Raw genomic sequence first — 23,806 nt, forward strand, 5'->3', positions numbered from 1 at the left:
AATTAAGCCATAGGTATAACAGTTAAAGGAAAAGCAATATGTTTAAACATTAAATATTTTTATAATCTAAGTTTAGAGAGGGTGCTTATTCAGTTGGCAAAGAAGACTTACAATAACAAGCTTCCAAATGTAGAAGTATTTGATTTGTAGAAATTTAACTGAAACAAAGCTCTTCAGAAATAAATCTAATAAAGAAAATAACGTTCACCCAGTTTAGACAAACTTACCTCTTTTTGCTTTTGATGTCAAGTAATGCATAAAAAGAGAAAAAAATTTATGTTTAACTGATTCTACTGTCATAATGGCTTATTCCATAAATACCTACTCATCATAAATGACTATCCTACACTTTTTTTAAAAAAAAATAGGATCCTATGAATAGAGGCTTTTAGCTGAAAAGCCAAAAATAGGTATTTAAGATGAAATACTCAGCATCCACACTGGGTATCCCTTCCTCCTCTAAATTTCTAATTTAAGTTCTTATAATCCAAACTGACCATACACTGATTTTTAATAGTTAGGAAGGCAAAATTTTAAGTGCAATGAAGAATCGGGAGGTGAGGCTCAGTTTAGAACAAAAATGGACTAGATGAACAGCATCAAAGCAGCAAAGAAGTCCTTAACATGAAGAAAAGTCTATCGCCTTCAACCAAAAAAAAAAAAAAAAGGTACCAATTTTACATCCGCTAAAAGCAGGTTTAGTTAAAACAACTGTCTTGATCAACATCATCATCCTGGAAAGTAAATGTATATATTTTCAAATAAAATTTTAAATCATATAAATGCAGATATTGAGGTTTTAGAAGTTTCTTTTAAATACTTATTTTAAGAGCAACAATCTAATCTAGTCCATCTCTCAGGAACATTCACTGACAACTGTGGCTACATGAAAGTCCCAGCTCAAGAAACAGTTCCCCTGAAGGAGACCTGATTTGTGAATTGGGCACACTGACAAGACATAAATCATGCATACACTGAAAAGAAAAAGTCTGCAGAGTCTAGTAAGGATGTGGCCAAAAAAACTTGGCTGTTACAAGCACAGGTCACAAAAAACTTTACATTGATGATATGGAGAGAATATCAATGACTTTCTTTTTGGCTGAAAGGTGACAATGAAATTAATGGTTATATGACATCTTTATGACTTTACATTTACTTTTAAAGTAAACAACAGAAAGGAATAAAATCAACCATTTTGAATTGTGCTTTTCTTTTTCCCTTGCATACCTTTTGGGCATAGGACACTGCAACAACCAAGAAAACCAAACAAGCATCACTAGATGACTAAGGGGAGGGATGTGAAAGAAAGAACATGCAGCTGTGCAAGAGGAAGAAGAGAGGGTGCAGGCTGCTTCATGTTCATATAATGAATACGGTGCACTCTGGATCTTTCTGGTTGATTAGCTGTACAAGCTTAACCACTCAGTCACTTTTAGCCTAGGGGTAAGTGCTACGGAACTGCATTTTCACTACATGATTGAAAACAAAGAAATAGGAAGTAGGACGTGTAGGCTTTCCAGGAACCACTCATCATTTGCATCATGCTCCCAGCCAGAACTCAGCAGCTCCCTCAGACCCCACCCAAATCGCTCACAGTTCAGGAGAGCCGCTGAAGCCAGGTGTGACACGTGCAAAGGTCCACTTTTCAAACGCTTTAATATCCCTCAGAAGAGTCTGATTGGGTGCCATGTTGATGGGTACCACGGAAGTATTTCTCAATTAAACCAGTGTCCCTCCCCACCACCACCAAGTGTAACAACAAAGGTATACTTTTACTTAAAAAAAATTTTTTTTTTGTCTTTCTAAGGCTGCACCTGTAGCATAGGGAAGTTCCTGGGTTGAGCTGGAGCAGTAGCTGTAGACCTACACCACAGCCACGGCCACGGTAGATCCTTAACCCAATGAGTGAGGCCAGAGGTCGAAATTGCATCCTCATGGATACTAGTCAAGTTTGTTCCCACTGAGCCACAACAGGAACTCCTAGGTATACTTTCAGAATCAATCTCATCAGTTTGGGGAAGGAAACCAAAGTGTTAGCATGCTGCAAGAATTCAGCATGAACTCTGGAACTCTGCTCTTTCCTGACTTGTATGGTCAGTTCATAACACATAGACACCTCAAATTGTTCAAAACAAGTTTGTTCTGTTTATAAGGTAACGGGAATTTTCCTTTTTGTTGATAGAAACTATACCCTATGGTGCTGAAATATTTTAATATAGTTACTATTCAGGAACAAGAACTGTACACAATGAGCTCCAGTCCCAGTCATGGAGAGAATAATTTGTATTCTCTGAATTGAGAATCTCAGAGTCAGAGAAGCTCATTCAGTATTTATTCACAGCTGTCCACATAGCCTTATCAATGTAGAGGAGAGCCTACAGTTGTTAACCTAAAGATTGATTTCCCTGGGGCTTTTCTTAACTTTTTTTTGGGGGGGGGGCATACCCATGGCATGCAGAAGTTCCAGGACCAGGGATTGAGTCCATGCCACAGCAGTGACCCAAGCTGGAGCAGTGACGACACCAGATCCTCACACGTTAGGCCACCAGGGAACTCCCAACTGTGGCTTTTCTTATTATGTTTTTCTTAATATTTCTATAGACAGAAAACATCCCTTTGAAAGCTGCCATATAATGTCCAAGGGAATGCTTATAATTAGAGAGGTTTTTATAATAGAAGTTGTTATGTAGTTACAGTTAGGACAAACAGTAGAATTCAATAAACTAGTTGCCAGCAAATTAGATTAAATAGTGTGAGGAGCTGATGGCCATTTCCCCTGGAACACAATAAGGGAGAAGCTCCAACTGCTCATCAGAACAGAGTACTGAAGTTCCTGTCACGGCTCAGTGGTTAACAAACCCGACTCGTATCCATGAGGATGTAAGTTCGATACCTGGCCCTGTTCAGTGGGTTAAGGATCCTGTCTTGCTGTGGCTGTGGTGTAGGCCGGCAGCTACAGCTCTGATTTAACCCCTAGCCTGGGAACCTCCATATGTGGCAGGCGTGGCCCTAAAAAGACAAAAAAAAAAAAAAAAAACAGAGTACTAACCCTCCTTTTTGCATGAGGGGCTTTTGGACCTGAAGGCAGGGCCATGCCAATGGCAGATGGTTCTAGTACCTGACTCCTGGGCACACAGAATACCAAAGAAACTGAGGGTTAAGTGCTGAAGGTAAGTAACTGATGGCAGGTTTGTGGAATAAAGGCTCTTCTTTGACTTGGGAGGGAGGTGCATGCACAGGCAGAAGGTGGTAAGATAATGTGAAATTTTAAAATTCAGTATCTGGAGGAGTTCCCTGGTAGTTCAGTGGCTTAAGGTTCTGGTGTTGTCACTGCAGCAGCTCAGGTCACTGCTGTGGCTCGGATTCGACCCCTGGTCCAGGAACTTCTGCATGCCATGGGAATAGGCAAAAAAAAAATTTAAAAAATAAAATAAAATTCAGTATTTGGACTAGTTTGTCATTTGGGGGGAGAGGTTGGTTACTTCAGTGATCTATGTTCTAGAAACCAGTTCTAGAGTTGCCAGTCTTTCTGCTTGTTGATACTTTTTAGTGAGCAAAAGTATCATTTGGGCAGGTTTGGGAGGAAGCTAGTTATTGTCGGGAATGTCCTGGGCCTTCCAGCCCATTGTGCCTCCCCATGACCCTCCAGACTCAGTCACCTTCTGGAGGCCTTTACCTTCAGCACCACATGCAGGACACAAGCATGATGTGATCACTTTTGCCCTAAATATGTAACAATTAGCCATATCAAATAAGTAAATATGGTTTCAGGTAATGGGTATATTAAAGAAAGACTGTAGTTTTTTAAAATCCTTGAGGATTTTAATTTAAAGATTTCAATTCCGTGAGTTCCCATCGTGGCACAGTGGAAATGAATCCGACTAGGAACCATGAAGTTGCGGGTTCGGTCCCTGCCCTTGCTCAGTGGGTTAAGGATCCGGTGTTGCCGTGAAGTGTGGTGTAGGTCACAGACTCGGCTTGGATCTGGCGTTGCTGTACCTCTGGTGTAGGCCGGTGGCTACAGCTTTGATTAGATCCCTAGCCTAGGAACCCTCCATATGCCATGGGTGTGACCCTAAAAAGACAAAACATAAAATACATAAATAAAGATTTCAATTACCATGGGATTAATTTTTAATAAAACTCAAATGACTTTAAAGTTATAGTTGTACTAAAAGAGTCAACACGGACTGAAAAATGTGATCTAATCTAATATGCACATTCCTGCTGCAGTGTTGGTTTTCATGTTGACCCCTCAGTAATGAAATAATTCCGTCATTTTATCATAGCTTATTTTGCTAACAATGTTGATGTTTTCAATACGAAATCTTTTTAGAAAATGCAAGTTCTAGATAGGATACCTGACAGAGGAAGGAGTAGAAGATAAAAACAAAAATAAAACAAAGATGCTAAAAAAAAGGGGGGGAGGGTAGTTCCCATCCTGGCTTCGCGGGTTAAATAAGTACACGACTAGTATACTATCTAGCATCTGTGAAGATGTGGGTTCGATCCCTGGCCTCATTCAGTGGGTTAAGAATCTGGCATTGCTGTGAGTTGTGGTGTAGGCTGCAGACGCAGCTCGGATCCCACATCGCTGGGATTCTACCCCCAGCCTGGGAACTTCCGTATGCTGCAGGTGTGGCCCTAAAAATACAAAAAAAAAAAAAAAAAAAAAAAGCCAATAGACCTGTGGCCATCAAATGTTCCATTCATTAATCACTGCATTATTTTTGAGTGGCTCCAATTTGTATCATGGAATGGTTTACTTAGTACTGCCGGTATCTTCTTTTTTATCTTGAAAAAAGGAAAACAAATGGAACTCACCCTAAAAGAGTTTGATGTGTTTCCAGTTTCTATATAGTGTCATTAAACTCTGCCATTTAAAATTGGCAGGATGCCATTATAAACATTTTCCAGGCACAAACATTTTCCAGCTTTAAATAAATAACACAGGCTTTTCACAAGCTTGATTACACCAATTAAAGAAATTTAAGTTGTTTTATTATTTTAAGAATATTTAAGAAATGTTTCCTAGTATATCTAAACAATAGGAATTAAATTCTTACACTGACAAGGAGACCTAGTAAACAAATAAATGAGATGCTAGAGAAGGGCATACAAACATTTAATATGTATCTATTTAAAAGAGCATTGCCACCAAGACAAACAAAGCAGAATCAATTTGCAACAGCAAGCATTTAGCCCCATATTTCATTTTAAAAGACAACCTAAACATGTGAACTGTAAATCTTATTTTAAAATTAGATATTAGTGATTAAAATTTAGATTTCTGTGCAGAAATTATATCCAATTAAAACCATTGGTAAGTAAGAAGGTCTAGAACAGTTGCTCTTAGCCAAATCTGCCTCGAACTCTTTTAATTTTTTTTGGCTTTTTAAGGCTGCAACTCATAGCAAATGGAAGTTCCTAGGTTAGGGGTCCAATTGGAGCTGCAGCCAGCTTAAGGCACAACCACAGCAATGCCAGATCTGAGCCACGTCTCCGACCTACACCACAGCTCATGGCATTGCCAGATTCTAACCCACTGAACAGGGCCAGTGATTGAACCTGTGTCCGCATGGATACTAGTTGGATTTGTTAGCACTGAGCCACAACAGGAGCTCCTGGCTCTTGAACACTTGAAATATGGCTAGTTCAGATTGAGAAGTACTGTCAGTGCAAAATACACACTGAATTTCAAACACTGTGAGAACAGACACAACATCTCATTAATTGCTTCCACTGATTGCATGTTGCAATGATAGCATTATAGACATTTGGTGTTAAAATGTATTATTAAAATTAAGTTTATGTGTTTCTCTTTACTTTTTCTCATATGGCTACTAGATTGTTTTAAATTGCTGGAGTTCCCTGGTGGCCTAGCAGTTAAGGACCTAGCATTGACATTGCTGTGGCATGTGTCACTGCTGTGTCAAGAATTTGAGCTCTGGCTCAGGAACTTCCACATGCTGTGGATGTGGCAAATAAATAAATTTTAGGAGTTCCCATCATGTCTCAGTGGTTAATGAACCCAACTAGTATCCATGAGGATGCCATGAGGATTCAGGTTCGATCCCTGGCCTCATTCAGTGGATTGAGAATCTGGCATTGCTGTGAGCTATGGTGTAGGTCACAGACGCGGCTCAGAGATGGCGTTGCTGTGGCGCTGGGGTAGGTCTGCAGCTGTAGTTAATTCTACCCCTAGCCTGGGAACGTTTATGTGCTGCAGGGGGGCCCTAAAACAAACAAAAAAATTTCTTTAATTACATATGTGGTTCACATTGTGTTTCTATTGCTCAGCTCTAGTCTAAAGGTGAAACAGTATTGTGGCTGTCATTTAATTGTTTGGCAAGATATATTTCTATTCTGCGCATGACATTTCAAGTTTTCTTAAAAGGTTCAGGTATATCTTCCTTCTCTTTCCTCCTTCAAACCTCTGGATAAAAATAAACAAAAAGATGAATATTAGTATGAAAAGATAAAAAGACAAGCTATGTTAAGTGAAAAAATAGCACGTATGTTTGTGCCAATGTCATTGTTAATACATACATAAAATACTTATGAATATATATGCATATATTTAAGTGTATATTTGCTTCTATATGTACAGATGTTTCTGAAATCTGAAAAGATATCTGTATTTGGCTGGGCACAACTGTGGCAGAGAGAACTACTTTCTATTTGTATACCCTTTTGAATTTTGAACAGTCATTATCTACTGAAAAATATACTTAGAAACTATAAATGCACGTAAGAAGGAATAAGAGGGAGTTCCCATCGTGGTGCAGTGGAAACGAATCTGAATAGGAACCATGAGGTTTCTGGTTCAATCTCTGGCCTCGATCAGTGGGTGAAGGATCCAGCATTGCCCTGAGTTGTGGTGTAGGTGGCAGACGCGGCTCAGGTCTTGCGTTTCTGTGGCTATGGCTGTGGTGTAGGCTGGAAGCTGTAACTCTGATTCGACCCCTAGCCTGGGAACCTCATATGCGGCAGGTGCAGCCCTAAAAAAGAAAAAAAGGTGCAGCCCTAAAAAAGAAGGAATAAGAGAAAGTAATAAGTAAGGAAAGCCTAAATATTTATATGCAACCTCTTACTCTAAGTGTATTATATGGGTTCATAAATTTTGCCCTCTAAAGTGAATATTTTCTTATAATTGCCTTGAGTTTTAGCCATTTACATATTAAAACAACAAAATAAAAAAACTCCAAATGATATACATGCTGCCTGGATTAAATAATAATAGAAATGAAACTTGAAAATTTTCCAAATTTTATTACATCACCTACATTAAACCACATCTGAAATGCACTATAATTCTGTACATTAGAACTGTATTTAGAGATGATAAACCAGAATAAAGCTGCATATTTTGAGATATTGTAGGAAAATTGGACTAATTACCAAGGACCCAACAAATCGAGGTCAAATCGAGGTCTACTATGTGCCAAGTGCAGTGTAAGATCCTGTGGATTAAAAGATTAAGAAGGAAATTTTCTGCTCAAAAAACTTGTAAACTCATGGAGGAATCTGATTTTAAAACAAAATGTGAGGGTGCTGTCTGTACTGAGACAAAGGGGACCAAGTGGCTAATTCCACCAGGTGTAGATAAGGAATCAGAATTTTTCAGAATTTTTATGCACATGGTGGTAAGATTGGTATATATGATACACACAGCCTAAACATTTTGCAAGAGAAAATAAGGAAGGGGAAAAAAAATCCTAAAACTCCAGAATATTTTCATATGAACCTAGTTAATCTGGATGAAAATCAAAACGTTCAGCTACCTTGGAGGACATTTGATATTTATCTAAATAAGCAAATACAGAGCTATCTGGAAAAAAGTGAGATATATTTCTCTATTTTTCAGTTTTCAATTAGGTGTCTGTCGTTATAGAGATGGACAGATTCTAAAGAAGAGACCCATCTCCTAGCTGCTGTTTGTATATTCCAACCCAATTAGGTAACTGTTATTATAGAGGTGGACAGAATCTAGAGATATGTTTCTCAGATGCCATTCTTTGCACATGCCAACCCAAGACCATTCTATGCTAAAAGACTTCCTATAAAAATGGAATTGCTACTTGAAGAAATACTGAAAGAATTGAAAAGAAATTTGAGGGTGTTGCACATTTCCACTGTGAAATAAATCAGAACTAACCTAGAAGAGAAAAATACTCTTGCAGCATACATGATCCACTAAAATTTGAAAATTTAAACAAATTTTTGATTGCATATTACATTGGGGCAAGATAGAAAAATGTATGTATAAACATGTGGTTAGTAATTTTGTCAATTAGTTTTTGTTTTTTGTTTTTTTCAGCCACACCCATGAAGAAATTCCCAGGCCGGGGATCATATCTGAGCCACAGCAGTGATGATGCCAAATCCTAAACTGCTAGGGAAACTCCTGAATTAGTATTTTTGAATTAGCTTTTCCACACCAAGGGCAATAGGCTCTAATACCAGAAAATGCCCAAGCCTTCCTCTTGTAGGGGAAATTCCATAGACGCTATGTTAGAACAAATATAAGGAGTTCCCACTGTGGCTCAGCGGCTAGTGAACCTGACTAGCATCCGTGAGCATGTGGGTTCAATCCCTGGCCTCCCTCAGTAGGTTAAGGATCCAGCATTGCCGTGAGCTGTGGTGTAGGTCGCAGACATGGCTCGGATCCAGCGTTGCTGTGGCTGTGGCATGGGCCAGTGGCTACAGTTCTGATTGGACCCCCAACCTGGGAACCTCCATATGCTGAGGCTGTGGCCCTAAAAGAAAAAAGACCAAAAAAGAAAAAGCCTAAAAGGTTACAATTTTCGGAGTTCCCATCGTGGCACAGTGGTTAACGAATCCGACTAGGAACCATGAGGTTGCGGGTTCGATCCCTGGCTTCCCTCAGTGGGTTAAGGATCCAGCATTGCCATGACCTGCCTGTGGTCTAGGTTGCAGATGTGGCTCGGATCCTGCATTGCTGTGGCTCTGGTGTAGGCTGGTGGCTACAGTTCCGATTGGACCCCTAGCCTGGGAACCTCCATATGCTGAGAGAAGCGGCCCTAGAAAAGGCAAAAAGAAAAAAACAAACAAACAAACAAACAAAAAAAACGAGCAAACAAAAAAAGATTACAATTTTCCACAGAATGTTGTTCACTCTTGCTATTTCAAGAATTGATCCCTGTGGGAAAAAAAAGTTCTGTGGGGGGAGCGTAACACACAAAAATGAAGAAGCCTCTATAGGAAAAAATACACTTATAGGCAAAGAACCACTGAGGCTATTAGTTCAAGAAGTACTTCAAGTTGCACTTGCCAAGCTCTTTTCACAGACAAACCACTGGAGGATGAAGGGTTAGAATATGTTGTGTGTACATAGCACACACCGGCTTTTACCAATTGAACTTCTCTGACTTCAGACACTTGAAACATTCATATTCCTCCACCACCTCTCATCTTACATTTCATTAGACTCTGTAGGAGCTTCTTTCCCTCAGGTGTTATAGTAAGCAGATATGAGGTAGGAGGTAGATGGGCCCCTGGGCTGAGAAAAGCTGGGACTTGTTAGGCTGAGCAATTTGGGCCTTGCTTCTCTTTGACACTTCAAGGAGAAAGTTAATGGCAGGAGCTGAGCTCTGCTGGAGTAAAAAGATAAGATGACCACTCATAGAGTCAAGGAGACCTTCCCAAATCCACATACGCAAAAGGGCGATACCAGTCCATAGTAAGTCCTGATACTGTCCCATAACCCTTTGCTCTGGGATCCATCTTGGCCAAAAGATGCGCACGCATATCAGGGAGGGCCCTGGGTCTGGTCAGGTGTGAGAAATAAAAAGAAGATAACTGGCCAAAGGAAAACAAAGACCTGGAAGAACCGTCCTGTATAAATCACCTGTATGAGTGATTTAAATCACTTCTCCGGCTTGCTCCTCATTTAGGAGGACGCCCTCACCTGAGCTCCTCTTTTGCCTGTGTGTTACTGCCTTGCTTCCGTCTTAAACTATTTCTCTGTGTGCTCTCCCACATGTTGTACTGTGTCTAAAATAATAAACTTTGTACCTGCTTTTAGAGTCTCTGTCTCCTTGAAATATTCTTGCTTTCAACAGAGGGCAAGAATCTGGGCAACCTGCTTTTAGCCTCTAGCTAGTCTAGTGGCTAGGATCCCTGGTTTTCACCCAGACTGCCTGGGTTCAAGTCCTAAGCAGAAAAGTAAGATCTCATTTCAAGCCATCACTCCTGATGTCTCTCTGAGATCAGATAGGGTAGGGGTCCCTGAGAAAGAAAACCAGGCACGGCTTTTTTGACATAAAGGAAGCCATTTTTACCCTAAGCCATTTTGTGACCTAAGCCTGGCCTTGAACAGGTCTTAGTAATTAATGGTCTTGAGGGAACAAAGTAAAGCAGAAACATTGCCTGTTGTTAGGCAAGAGAAGTAACAAAAGCAGAGATGACCTTTCAGTTGTAGACTCCTAGTCCTGTGTCAGTGGTAAAGATTAGCCTGAAGCACTCAACCAACCAAAAGATTGGAACCTAAGGAATGATGGTGTTGACTTTTTCTGACCCTCGTGACTTTAATCAACTTAATCTCGGACTCTGCCTACCACTTGAGCCCCTTCAGGAATATTTCCCTATTATTGCTTGGAGAGCCACTGCTTTGGGAAAGACTCTTGGCAGTCTTCTCCTTACTTGCTGCTGTAAATCCTCCTTTCTCTCAAGCTTTGCTTGGTTGTGTCTTTTGGCTCAACACCCACCAAGAGGCGAACCCAGTTTTGGGGGGTAAACATCACCCACATCTAACCCATTCTCCACCTCGCTGTCAGGATGATCTTACATACTAAAGATTTGGTCCTCTTCTTAAAATTCTTAACTGTGTCCTTGGAATAAAATCAGCTCTCACAAACCTGACCCCCTGTTTTCAAGTCCCCGCCTGCCTTTCCAGTGTCATTTCCTGTCATTCCCAAGTCCTGCTCCAGTTTCCAGCCCCAAGCTCATGGCCTTTGTGCGAGCTGACTTCCTTTCCTACAAGGCGTTTCTCATTACCCACACCTGCAGCCCCACTGCTGCCTCTTAAGGCTAGTCGTCTATCATGTCCAGTGCTTGCATTTCTTCTGGAAAGACTTCCGCACCACCCCAACTCTTTTTTTATTTTTTATTTTTGTCTTTTTTGCCGTTTCTCGGGCCACTCCCAAGGCATGTGGAGGTTCCCAGGCTGGGGGTCGAATCGGAGCTGTAGCTGCCGGCCTACGCCAGAGCCACAGCAACTCGGGATCCAAGCCTCATCTGCAACGTACACCACAGCTCATGGCAATGCTGGATCCTTAACCCACTGAGCAAGGCCAGGGATCGAACCAGCAACCCCATGTTTCCTCGTCAGATTCGTTAACCACTGAGCCATGACAGGAACTCCTTCACCACCCCAACTCTTAAGGAACATTGATTAATATCACTACTTATTTGCCTATCTACCTGCCTGATAGACCAGGAGTTTCTCGAAGAACAGAGGTGGTGTTTTACTTGAATATCATTACATTATACCAAAAGCCAAGAAAAGTGCCCGACACATAGTAGGTACACAAGTTATTTTGTTAAATTTTGACAGATGAGTGAATGGGAAAATGAGTTGATGAAAGAAATGTGGTTGTGATACATGCTTAAGAGCATAAGGCTTTGCAATGTAACAAACAGATGAGCGTTTACTTGTTTGAATGTAGGGAAACATAAAGGCAATTTTCACTAATAAACATGCGTGTGTCTACTGTTGACTATACATCTAAAGGGGTGACTACATGGTTAACACATTTTTAGGAGTTGCTTTAAAAGTTGGTAGGATCTAAAATGTCATAGAAAATTTTCAGATTTCAAGACAATACCATTCTTTCACATTCATTCAGTAATGGTTTCAGAGAAAGGGAGAGAAGTAGGGAGGGACAGAGGGAGGCATGGAAATGATATGGCAAAGCAGTTGAGAAAAAGCTCCTATATAGAAAGCACAAGCTCAGGAAGACCAAACTGCTTAGGCTATTACTTCAAGAAAAGAGTTCAAACTTGCTTTTTCAAGTTTGAAACTTCTTGTTTATCCTCTTAGATACTGTGATTTAGAAGAAATGCAGTTGGTCTGACTCCAGGATTCCTGATTCACAGCTCCCAAAACCCTAGAAAGGCTGAGAATGACTGAAGTGTCTCTTGTTATGTTAATAGATGACTTTAGGAAGCCCACCTAAGGGCAGAGGGTGGTTGCCTGGAGAAGCAACCCTAAATTAGAGGGTCTTGCAACCCCTAACCTCGGGAGGAGAGAGGCTGGAAGTTGAATCAATCACCAGTGGTCAATGATTTAATCAATCTCATGCTGATGTAATGAAGCCTCCATAGAAAACCCAAAAGAGCCTCTGGGTTGGTGAACACATGGAGACTGGGGGTGGGGTGGGGTGCTAGGAGAACATGCTAGCTGCACACCTTTCTCTGCTCCTTGCCCCTCTCATCTCTTCCCTGGCTCTTCCTGAGTTATGTCCTCTTATAACACACCCATGATCTAGGAAGTAGCAAATTAACTGAACTTGAAGACGGGGTCATGGGAACCTCTGATTTACAGCAGTTCAGAAGTCAGGTAACCACCTGAACTTGAGACTGGCATCTGGAGTCTAAGGAGAGGGTCATGAGAAGCTCTCATCTATGCCTATGGGTCAGAGGCACAGGTAATAACCTGTGGTTTGCAACTGGCACATGAAGTGGGGAGGGGAGCAGTCTTGTAGGACCGAGTCCCTCAACCTGAGGAATCTGATGCCATCTCCAGGTAGATAGTTGAGTTGAATTATAGGGCACTTAGCCGGTGTCTGAGAATTGCTTGGGGTGGGGAAGCACCCCCAGCCCTGTGTGGCAACTGGGTCCAAGACCCAGTTTACCTTACCTGTAAAAATGATGCATTGTAGGTATTTACAGCAGAAATAACATCTCTTGCCTATGAATCACATAGATTCCTTTTACATATTCTGAGAGACTGATTTTAATTTTTGATTAAATTATAAATTTTATTATTTATACAGACATCAAGACAAAAAGTTGGGAGTTCCCGTTGTGGCACAGCAGAAACGAATCCGACTAGTATCCCTGAGGATGTGAGTTCGATCCCTGGCCTCGCTCAGTGGGTCAGTGATCTGGCGTTGCTGTGAGCTGTGGTTTAGGTTGCAGACGTGGCTCGGATTTGACATCGCTGTGGCTGTGGCATAGGCTGTAGCTCCAATTTGAGCCCTAGCCTGGGAACTTCCACATGCCGCAGATATGGCCCTAAAAAAAAAAAAAAGATAAAAAGTTGGCTACAAAGTAACCATTGATACCATGAAGATACACTATCTGCTGCCTGATTGCAAACTTGTTGATAGTCAGCAAGGCCTCTTTGATTCAAGTTCATCAAAGCTGATAGGCTCAAGTAGGAGGACACTGGAGTTTTTACACTGGAAAAGGATAAAGTCTAGGACAAAAAAATCAACCAGCCATGGCCTGCAACTCTGGGATTTCAGAGGCGGAGGTAGCACATAGTTTGAACCACAGTCAGAGGAAAGGGCCAGAATTTTCCTCCATAAGGTTTTACTAATATTGGAAATCAATCAGTGTAACATACTAATAAGTTAGCACAAATCATTCTACCAGTTTTGAAAAGCAATGCTCTACTCTAGGGTTGATGTTCCAGAAATTAAGAAATTATGCCTTGAAGAAGATGGGGTTTCTGCTGACCATCTCACAGAAATGAAACCTATTTGAAAAAAATTCCTTATATATGGTAAAAAATATATTATGATCTGTGTTTTATTTATTTATTTATTTGACCATGCCCACAGCATGTGGAAGTTCCAGGCTAGGCATCAAACCCATGCTGATAGGGATGGAGTAGGATAGTTAAACAGGTAGTTGTGGAAGTCCCCATAAGGGACCATAGATAGAAAGGGAAACCTAGGGAACTCTGGGAGATCATTAAATTAATAATTGCCCAAGAGGGCCATCAGAAGGAGGCCGGTTTGCGTGACTAGCGGAGGCTCAAGATATGCCTCAGGTCATTGGGTGGGGGATGGGATGAGGCCTGTGTTCAGGTTCACACCAAGGGCAGGAGTTTAAGGACCACCCTTCCCCTGATTTGAATAAGCACCTTGACCAGTCCTAGTCTGACCTTATAGGATCAAATACTGCTCTTACCAGATACCAAGGAGGCGCTATAAGAAGAAGTTACTACCTGAAGAAAGAGAAAGAGGTGGTCTTTTCCCACCTCCACTCCCCTTGGATTATAAAATTTAGCTCACCTCCTCAGGGCAGAGCTTCCTTGCCTGCCCGCTTGCATCTCTCAGCATTTTTCTTAATCTATTTCTTGATTATCACTTTGTCTCTTGATGAATTCCTTCTGTGGGGAGGCATAAAGAACCCAAACCTCAATAAGTCCAGACACTGGATGAGTGATTCTAATTTAAAAACCATGGGTTTAAGTCCCAGTCTGGGTTCTGGCTAGGTTCAAGTCATAAATGCTGTCAGTTTCAATGCCAGCTGCAGTGACAATGCTGGATCCTTAACCTACTGTGCAACAGGGAACTCTGTTATGTTTAATTTTGTTTTAAATTTTAAATGAGATTTATATCTCTTGCAAGTTCTCAACCAAAGAATCTAAAATTAATTAAACTAATTTCATTTCTATTGATTTCATTACTTCAATAATCCCCAATAGAAAACAACCTGTAATCTGCTTATTAGAATAATTAAAATCATCTAAAAAGATATATTAAAACTATATTTTAGAAAACAATTCCTATCAAAAAATTCTGATAAATTAACAGGAAATTATCCTTTTAAAATGATGAACATATATTGGTACCAGCCAGTAAATTTTATAATGAATAACTTATATTAAGCTCATAAATAAAAAATAATTATAAAATCCATTATTTCCCATGGGCTTAAGATATTTCTTGCATAGAACATAGGACTAGTTATATATGGTGTATTTTTCCTTTCTCAGCTTAAGGAAAACATTTCACATAGTAAAAGCATCATAAATAATGTTTAATTAATATGTCTTACCCAATACAGTTGAGCCTAGGAAAAATACATTGTCAATAATGCAAATATTTTTAGAAGCTACATTTTGGTGTAGATGGTTAATCAGTTTTTACAGTAATTCATTTAACTAGAACCTTTTAGAAAAGGCTGCTTGGTTGATGAAGAATTTATTAATCTGGTTGGTTTCCTGATAAACAACTGAAAAATCCCTCGGACTATAACAAGTTTTATTTCTTGCCTCTTATTATTTTAACTTCAAATGAAAGGTTAAAAATGTAAGGTTTATCAATATGCTAAGATGTCCTTAAAATGTTTTTCTGGCCTAGTGATAATTCTGAATTCCACATTATTTATCACTCCAATCTTGTATATAGTAATCATTTCTAAGGCCTATGGCCTTTTTCCCATTCAAAGTTAAAGAATTTAAGAAACCATAATAATATTCTCATTCATGTGTGCCAATTAGCCTTAGAGTTGCAAGATGTGTATAGTGTGTATAAGTAGGAGAAAGATTCAGAATGTGTGAAAATGGGGAAAATGTAGGGCTTTTTATATACACTGATATACCCTTTTTGACAGCACATCAAAATGGAGCAAAAAACATAAAGATGTTCACACTTTTAACCCAATGATCTCACTCTTGAGAAACATAATGGAATAGATGAGAAGCTGAACACATGAGGATATTCCCAACAGCTTTTTTAATAGTTTCTTTCTCTCTCTCTCTTTTTTTTTTTTTTTTTTTTTTTTTTTAACCGAGCCTGCAGCCTGCAGAATTTCCCAGGCCAGGAATTGAACCAGAACCACAACAGCGACCTAAGCCACTGCAGTGAAAATGCTGGGTCCGTATCCCACTGAGCCATAATAGAACTCCCCTAACAGCATCTTATAACATAATGGAAAACCATTTAGTGGTTAACAAGAGAGAAAGTGTGATTAATGCAATAATGACATCTGAAATAAAATTTATGATACAACCTTCAAAAATAAAATAAGACTAGGTAGTAACATAGAAAAGTTAATGATATCTGTTAATGCTTTCCACAGTGTAATGACAAGGATATAAAATAGATATTAATGTAAACAAGGATGAAATAGTCATGTACAAAATGAAAATTACTAATAATTATTATTAACTTTTAATCTTTTACATCATTTTAAAATTAAAATACAAAAAGGTTACTTAATCACAGAATTTCTCTTCTTTTTTTTTTTTTTTTTTTTTTGCTTTTTAGGGCCACACCCGCAGCTTATGGAGGTTCCCAGGCTAGGGGTCGAATCAGAGCTGTAGCCACCGGCCTACACCAAAGCCACAGCAACTCAGGATCTGAGCCACGTCTGCGACCTACACCACAGCTCATGGCAACGCCAGATCCTTAACCCACTGAGCAAGGCCAGGGATTGGACCTGCAACCTCATGGTTCCTAGTCGGATTCTTTTCCACTGTGCCACGACATGAACTCCAGAATTTCTCTTCTAAGTTCTAAAAGACAGTGCTAAGTCCAGCTGGAACACTAAAATGACCTGTGAGTTTTAAGTTAGGTGTGCTGATGAATGGGGACCACTTCAGTGATCCACAGATATTTCAAGGTACCTTCCAAAGGGATCTAAGACAGAAGGAAAAGAGTTATGAAAGGAGGCACATCCAGGAGAGCTGTTGCTTTATTTTTAGGTGCACACTTTGGCTGTTAATGCTCTCCCACCTCCTCTTCACCACCTCTGTTCTCTAACATTCTTAGAATGTTGAACTTGTGCTATAAATTTGCACACATCTTTTAATCCCAACCAACAGATTGATTCATGAATCAGAGAAAGAAAGTAGTAGAGATTCCAAGGCTGAGGTTTCCAAAAAGGAATTAAGGTAAAATTGAAGCAAAAAAAAAAAAAAAAAAATTCAGGGCAAAGGTGGCAAACTCAAAGGTTATATATAGTTGGGGCTAGAAGATAACAGACATGAGGTTGAGGATAAGTAATAGGAAGTGAGGGAGACCGGGGCAAGCTGCAGTTTGCCCTGTTTAAAAGCTGCAGCCACTGCATAGCTCCAGTAGGTTGCTGACATGCATGAATGCAGACCTAAGGCTGCCAGATATTAGGAATCATTCAAGGGAGACCAGAAATACACCTGTTCATGTGAAATCTCTAGGGTTTCTAACAGTGAAAACTAACCTGATTTAATTTTTCATTCCCTGTGACAGCCTAAGAGTAGCTACCTTTGGGCTTGTTTGGTGGAGTTCCTATGTGCCACCTCTGACCTACAGTTAGCACGCAGGGATTTCTCAAAAGGATGATCTTTATATGTCAGAAGTCACATTTTCAATTGAGGCCCTTCATAGAAAAAATAAAAAGTATTTTAAAAAAATTGAAAACAGTGGTACTAGTAAAGTAAGTTGTGAGCATACTGGTTAGTATAAATCAATAAGAGCTTACAAAGTATAGGAATATTATACTTTTTCCTCAGTGTTTCTGGGAAGAGATCTTAGCGGATTTTACTTTTGTATCTCAATAACTGAGGAGACATTCTGAGTCACTACAAAAGGAGATTAGCCCAAAGAGCTTTTTCTAAAGACGGCTCCCTTTACTGAAATTACATTAAAGATGATCAGAACAAAAAGACAAAATTTGACCAAGAAGGAACTGCTATGAGCTACCAAACTGCAAATAGGATCCCACTGTGTGCCCTGTGTTGTGCCTGTTGCTAGTTTCCCTTCATCTAACCCATTCCTTCCAACTCTCATTTACCATCCGTGGGTGTTAAAAGGAAGTCCCTGGAGACTCCTAAGAAATGACTGGCTGAGTAAAGAAGGCACGAGGAAGTGAAGAATAAAGGCATTTTTACTTTAACTGTAGGAATTTACTGTCCTCAAAGTTAGACTCTGGGGATGGGTGGGCCTGAGAGGTTGGAAGGAAGGAGAGAGCTGTCTATTCAACTCATCATTTGCATCACATGCACCCAAGGAAAAAATGTTTACCTGGTGGAGCCACGGTTAACCTTTTTTCCTTGCTGAGCCGGTGCCCTTGGATGAATTCACTCATGGAAGGGGGGCCCTTCAGAAGAAATGACTCTGTGGAGGTGGGATCAGGGGGAACTCTTAATAAATTCTGTAGGTAGGAAGCCCCTGAAGTCCTGGGACGGCTCTGATCACAAAGGGAAGGTGAAAATTGTCTTGCAGGAGATCCAAGAAAATACATATAGGAAACAAAAAAGTTTTACTTTAATTACCTTTCAAAGCCTCACCAGTGACAACATTATTATATTGGCATTTAATTTTTTTAATATGTAAACCAAGATTTTTCATTAAATATTTAGTTTCCATAGCAGGATACAACCCTATTTGGAAACCGTACTGGATACTGGAAGAGAGATTTATTATAGTTAGTTTGAACTACAAATAGAAAATATTTATATTGTTTGATTCTTTACTGAAATTTCCTACAATAAAAATTTTACCATCAACTGAAAATACAGGGTAAGTAATTCAATATCCAGGACTCTGGAAAAAGGTTATAAAATCAAGCCACTAAAAACCTTACAAGTGATTTTTTTTTTTGAGCAATATTCATATACCAAATGAAAAAAAAAAAGCACAAAAACCTGCTTAAAAAAAAAAAGACTATACATATTTAATTTCATTTGCCCTAAATAAAGACATTCCTTTGAGTCAGTCATCAGTTTTCGGAATATGGACAAAATTCCCCTAAGAACACACATTCATATCCTTGCCCCATTAGAGAGAAGCTGGTAAATAGCACCATTACCAGAGGTACAATGGCTTTTAAAATTATCACCCATGTAAAACATAGCTTCATTCTTAATATTCACCTTTTTTCTACCCAGTTTTAGGTTGGAGGTAAGGGAGAAGCAAACTTATGCATACAAGGAACAGCAAAAATGTTAACAGACACTCGAAGATTATATTATGGTTAACCAAAAGGTGGGGTGTGGGTGACAGAAAGGAATAAATAAATACAATTATCAAAAGGTTTTAATTTGGAAAAACCAACATTGGCAAGGCCCATTTATACACCCACTCCCAGTTTTTCTCTTCTTTCCCTTCCTCCATCCTCCACAATACGAGCACATTAATTTTTGCAGTTAACTAACATCTGGCCACTGCACCAAACTATGAAGATCGCTGCATGCATACCTTTTCCTCTGAGTGCCACTGCTGACCCGAATGTTGGGTGTCTGTGGGCCCTGACTATGCAGGAGGTAAGTGTCTATGGTGGGCACGGTGACTGATGCCTCCCCACTTACTTTAGGGCTGCCGATCTTGCTCTTCCCAAGTTTGCCTTTGCTGCGTCGGGACTGCTCATGGTCAAACTCTAAGTCCTCCAGCCGCTGGGTCAGGGCGAGTTTTTGCTGGATAGCCATTCGTAACAAAGTGTTTAGAGTCTTCTTCTCATCCTCTGCAGCTGCTAACTGTCTCTGCATCTCATCCAACTGTGTGACATATTCATCACATCTGGAACCACAACAGAAAAGTGGTCAGGAGAAAATCTTGGTGAAATTAAATTTGGAACTTAAGAAGTTGAAAATAATGAATTTTACTGGAATTTTAGATATTTAGAACAATGGTCTTCCTCGAGCAGAGTGGAAGTAATCCATTACTGTAGAAAATTAGAAACAGAGTAGGTTCGATAACTGATAATTCATCTATACAAGGAAGTACACATGGGGACATTTTCTTTCTTTTTATGTTTTTAAAGCTGCACCTGGGGCATATGGAAATTCCCAGGCTAGGGGATGAATCAGAGCGGCAGCTGCTGGCCACAGCCACAGCCATGCCAGATCCAAGCTGCATCTGGAACCTACACTGCAGCTCATGGCAATGCCATAGCCTTAACCCACTGAGCAGGACCAAGGATCAAACCTGCACTCTCATGGATACTAGTTGGGTTCCTACTGCTGAACCACAATGGGAACTCCCATATGGGGACATTCTTAACAGGTGGTATCTTAAACCTCAGAGACAGAGTTATTGCGCGCGGCTGATCCACGGTGGCAGAAGATCCAATGTTAAAGTCTCAGGTGAGGTTCACAGCACTGCAGATGTGTTACATTAGCTTTTTCTACTGTGTAACATTGTACTCTTAGGAGGAGTGTGACAAATTTGTTATAGTCTATGCCTGCAGCATGCAAAAGAATAATAATATTTATAAAATGTACTTCTTTATATTTATAGGTTTTATTTTAATTGAGTATAGGTTGTAGTTGATAGTACTTTGAATATGGCAGATTTGCCTGAATTAGAAACCTGAGTATTTTCAGTGATTTCTCAACCAGATGATTAACCAGTAGGAGTCAAAAAACCCCCAAGATTTGTGCAGGGTTTGATACGGATATAGCCAGCTGTCAGAAACACCTTTATTCAGGTCTGATGCTCATGCTGCAGCAGGAAGATAAGCTCAGTGGACTTTTTCCACCAAAAGTAACACCTGAACACATGTACATTTGGAAGGAAGAATTATTCATATAATTTATTCAGAAATTTTTTTCTTTCTGAATTTATTTACCCACTAAGAAAGTAATAACTTTCTTCAAGAACCAGCAGATAGTTACCGACTTTCTGGAATTATCCAAAATGTATTATATCCACTTTGAAATAAACATAAGACTTGTAGTATTTTAAAGACAGAATACTTTAGGAGTTCCCGTCATGGCTCAGTGGTTAACGAATCTGATGAGGAACCATGGGGTTGGGGGTTCAATCCCTGGCCTTGCTCAGTGGGTTAAGCATCTGGCGTTGCTGTGAGCTGTGGTGTAGGTTGCAGACGTGGCTTGGATCCGGCATTGCTGTGGCTCTGGCGTAGGCCAGTGGCTACAGCTCCCATCGGACCCCTAGCCTGGGAACCTCCATATGCCACGGGAACAGCCCTAGAAAAAGCAAAAAAAGACAAACAAACAAACAAACAAACAAACAAAAAGACAGAATACTTTGTAGTCAAAGAACTTGAGATCCAGATGGGTCTCATTATCTTTAACACTGTATGTCAAGAAGCACAGCAGGAACATCATAAGAAAAATTGAGGTTTAGTAAAATAAAATGTGGATTTCAGGATTCCAGATTCATTTTAATCGGTCACATAACAATATTTTAAAAAATACTACGGAGTAAGGCAGTTGCTGTAATTGAAAAGACAAATTTCTATGAAAATGCATTATTTGGGGGTAATAATTCCTATATAAACCAGATTGAGACTTTTAATGTCCCTTTAAAAATGTTTTGATCTCTTTTTCAAAGAAGGTGGCTTTGTGCACCAAACCAGTTCTCTATCTTGCCCCCCGCCCCCCACCAGTCAGTGGCCACAGGTATGCTCTACTCCCCAAACTACTGTGCTCAGACCCAGAAGTCAGTTCCCTTTGGTTCTCCTGTGCCCCTGTGGTCCCTGAGGCACTCAGCCTTCTCACTGCTATTTTAAGTGTCAGTTGCTAAATTCGAGCTTTTTGTCTTCCTCCCCCCCCCCCCCAGGCTAGGGATAGAATTGAATTGGAGCTACAGCTGCCGGCATACACCACAGCTCATGGCAACACCAGATCCCCGACCCACTGAGTGAGGCCTGGGATTGAACCTGCATCCTCATGGATACTAGTCAGATTCATCTCCGCTGTGCCACAACAGGAATTCCCAAACTTTTCTCTTTTGACACAAAAAGAAAGCTGGATAGATTCCAGGGCCCAGGATTTTTTTTTTTTTTTTTTTTTTTTTTTACACTTACCTCCGTTACATGTAACATGTAATTTATCGAATCTGCAAATAAAGCATAACCAAAGTTTTGCTTTGTGAATTTTGTACCAAGTTTGCATCATATAAAGTATATAACTATTTTTGCTTTGGCCTTGAATTGTGACAGCAAAAAAGAAATGGCAACACTACCCTGAAAATCTCAAGATTTTGAAACACTTGAATCAATACTTCTTAACAATCATGAAGATGAAGCTTAGACATTGTAAAACACATTGGTGCTTCATAATATAACCGGTGGGGGGAAAGTAGTAACTAATATTTGTCTAAATAATTACTGGGGCAGTTTGAAAGATTTGATGATATAAAGTCTAAGTAGTTAGCTGATATGATGAATATTAATCTTCATTATTAAGCTATTTTTCTCACACAAATATCTGCTAATGATAAATACCTTTTTTTTTTTTTTTAAAACAGCCTCACTCATAGCATATGGAAATTCCCAGGCTAGGGCTAGGGGTCGAATCGGAGCTGCAGCTGTCGGCCTACGCTACGGCCACAGCCATAGCCATGCCAGATCCGAGCCTCATCTGAGACCCACACTGCAGCTTACAGCAACACCAGATCCTTAACCCACTGAGCAGAGTCAGGGATCGAAACCACGTCCTCATAGATACTAGTCAGGTTTGTTACCCCTGAGCCACAATAGGAACTCTGATAAACACTTTATGTAGTTTAGTCACAGAAATAAATGTCACTGGCAATAATGTAATATTTAGCTATTTTATGACATGGGTTCCCCCCCTCCTTTTTTTACTGTTTTTTTTTTTTGGTTGTTGTTGTTTGTTTGTTAATTGGTTGATTGGTTAGTTTTTGCCCCAAAACACATAAGGCTCTAGAAAAAATATCTATCATATTAATTAAAAAACACTTGTATGTAAAAGAATTGTTTGAACCGGGTATCCAGGAAATGGCTCTGGAAAACAGCATGGAAGTTTTCATCTTGGATTTGTCAGAGTGTAATCTCATGTATTTTCTCTACACTTTGCCCTTTTAGATAGCAAAATAAATAACACTCATTATGGGAGTTCCCATTGTGGCTCAGCAGAAATGAGCCCAACTAGTATCCATGAGAATGCAAGTTCGATCCCTGACCTTGCTCAGGGGGTTAAGGATCAGGCATTTGCCATGAGCTGTGGTGTAGGCTGCAGATGTGGCTCGGATGCTGTGTTGCTGTGGCTATGGTGTAGGTCAGCAGCTGTAGCTCTGATTCAACCTCTAGCCTGGGAACTTCCATATGTTGCAGGTATGGTCCTAGAAAAACAAAACAAATAAACACTCACTAGGCACAAAGATTCACCTGTGCATTTTAAAGTCTTTTCCCATGTACAACACCTAATCTTGGAAGAAAAAACTATTACCTTGTTGCAAACATTGCTCTCAGGGATGAGAAAGTTGCTGCATCTTCTTTCAAAGCCTTCAGTTCATTTCTAAGTTTCGTCATCGTTTCCGTCACCATTGCCTTTTCATTTTCATATTTGTTCTTGAGGTTAGCTAAAGCCACCTCAGCTGTCTGAAGCAGAAAAATCACAATGCTTACAATTTTCATATCAGGAAATCTATCATACAGATTTCTTGTTGCTGGGTCTATTACTTTCTTTCATAAATAAAAAGTGAAATTGACTAGGTTGAATGTTATATAAACATATATGTACTTTGGACATAGGGCAATTTTTAAATATCAAAACATAAATGTGAATCTATAATGTGGACAAACTGCTCTAGAAGCTAGCTGTGAGCCGAGTCACTATCAGGAGATAAGGAAACGATAGTACTTCAGTAACTATTTAATGCAGATTATTGAGCCTGTGGGATTTTCATATATGAAGAGAGCCAAAATGAAACTTTATACAAGAAGGATTTTATCAAGGGGAAATTAGTGGGAAAGTACAGCTTTCAACAGAAACACAATAGAACTCAAATATTCTTGTGTCACCTGCATTCTGTGGGCCTAAAACATAGACTAAAAGACACAGGCCATTGCAATTTATAAAATGAGTGTGAAAAACTATGAATCCATATTATATGTTTAAGGAAAAGAATTAACA

The 23,806-nt window shown here is 39.8% G+C and overlaps 1 protein-coding gene across 15 annotated transcripts in view; it reads right to left on the bottom strand.

The window, feature by feature from the left end:
• The window catches only part of BICD1 (BICD cargo adaptor 1), a 247,226-nt gene that overhangs the window by 22,121 nt on the left and 201,299 nt on the right, over nt 1-23,806 (bottom strand). For 3 of the 15 annotated variants that reach the window (XR_014803655.1, XR_014803653.1, XR_014803654.1), the window contains exons 6-8: nt 23,120-23,271; nt 19,271-19,478; nt 17,985-18,178 (exon numbers count right to left, since the gene is read on the bottom strand). Coding sequence is in view for 7 of the 15 variants with exons in the window: in XM_084956375.1 (XP_084812501.1) it covers nt 6,429-6,436; nt 17,985-18,178; nt 19,161-19,478; nt 23,120-23,271 (672 nt within the window). In the remaining 8 variants the exon portion in view is untranslated. Of the gene's footprint in view, nt 1-4,970; nt 6,437-13,176; nt 14,366-17,984; nt 18,179-19,160; nt 19,479-20,199; nt 20,794-21,697; nt 22,236-22,916; nt 23,272-23,806 lie in introns of those variants that run through there. The other 12 variants (XM_003126397.7, XM_084956374.1, XM_084956373.1 and 9 more) reach the window with 8 other exon arrangements.

The sequence above is a fragment of the Sus scrofa genome, chromosome 5, assembly GCF_054392235.1.
Source record: "Sus scrofa isolate SSC_HxYL_T2T_F1_AM1 chromosome 5, Sscrofa_HxYL_maternal_Yorkshire_Landrace_v2.0, whole genome shotgun sequence".
NCBI lineage: Eukaryota > Metazoa > Chordata > Mammalia > Artiodactyla > Suidae > Sus > Sus scrofa.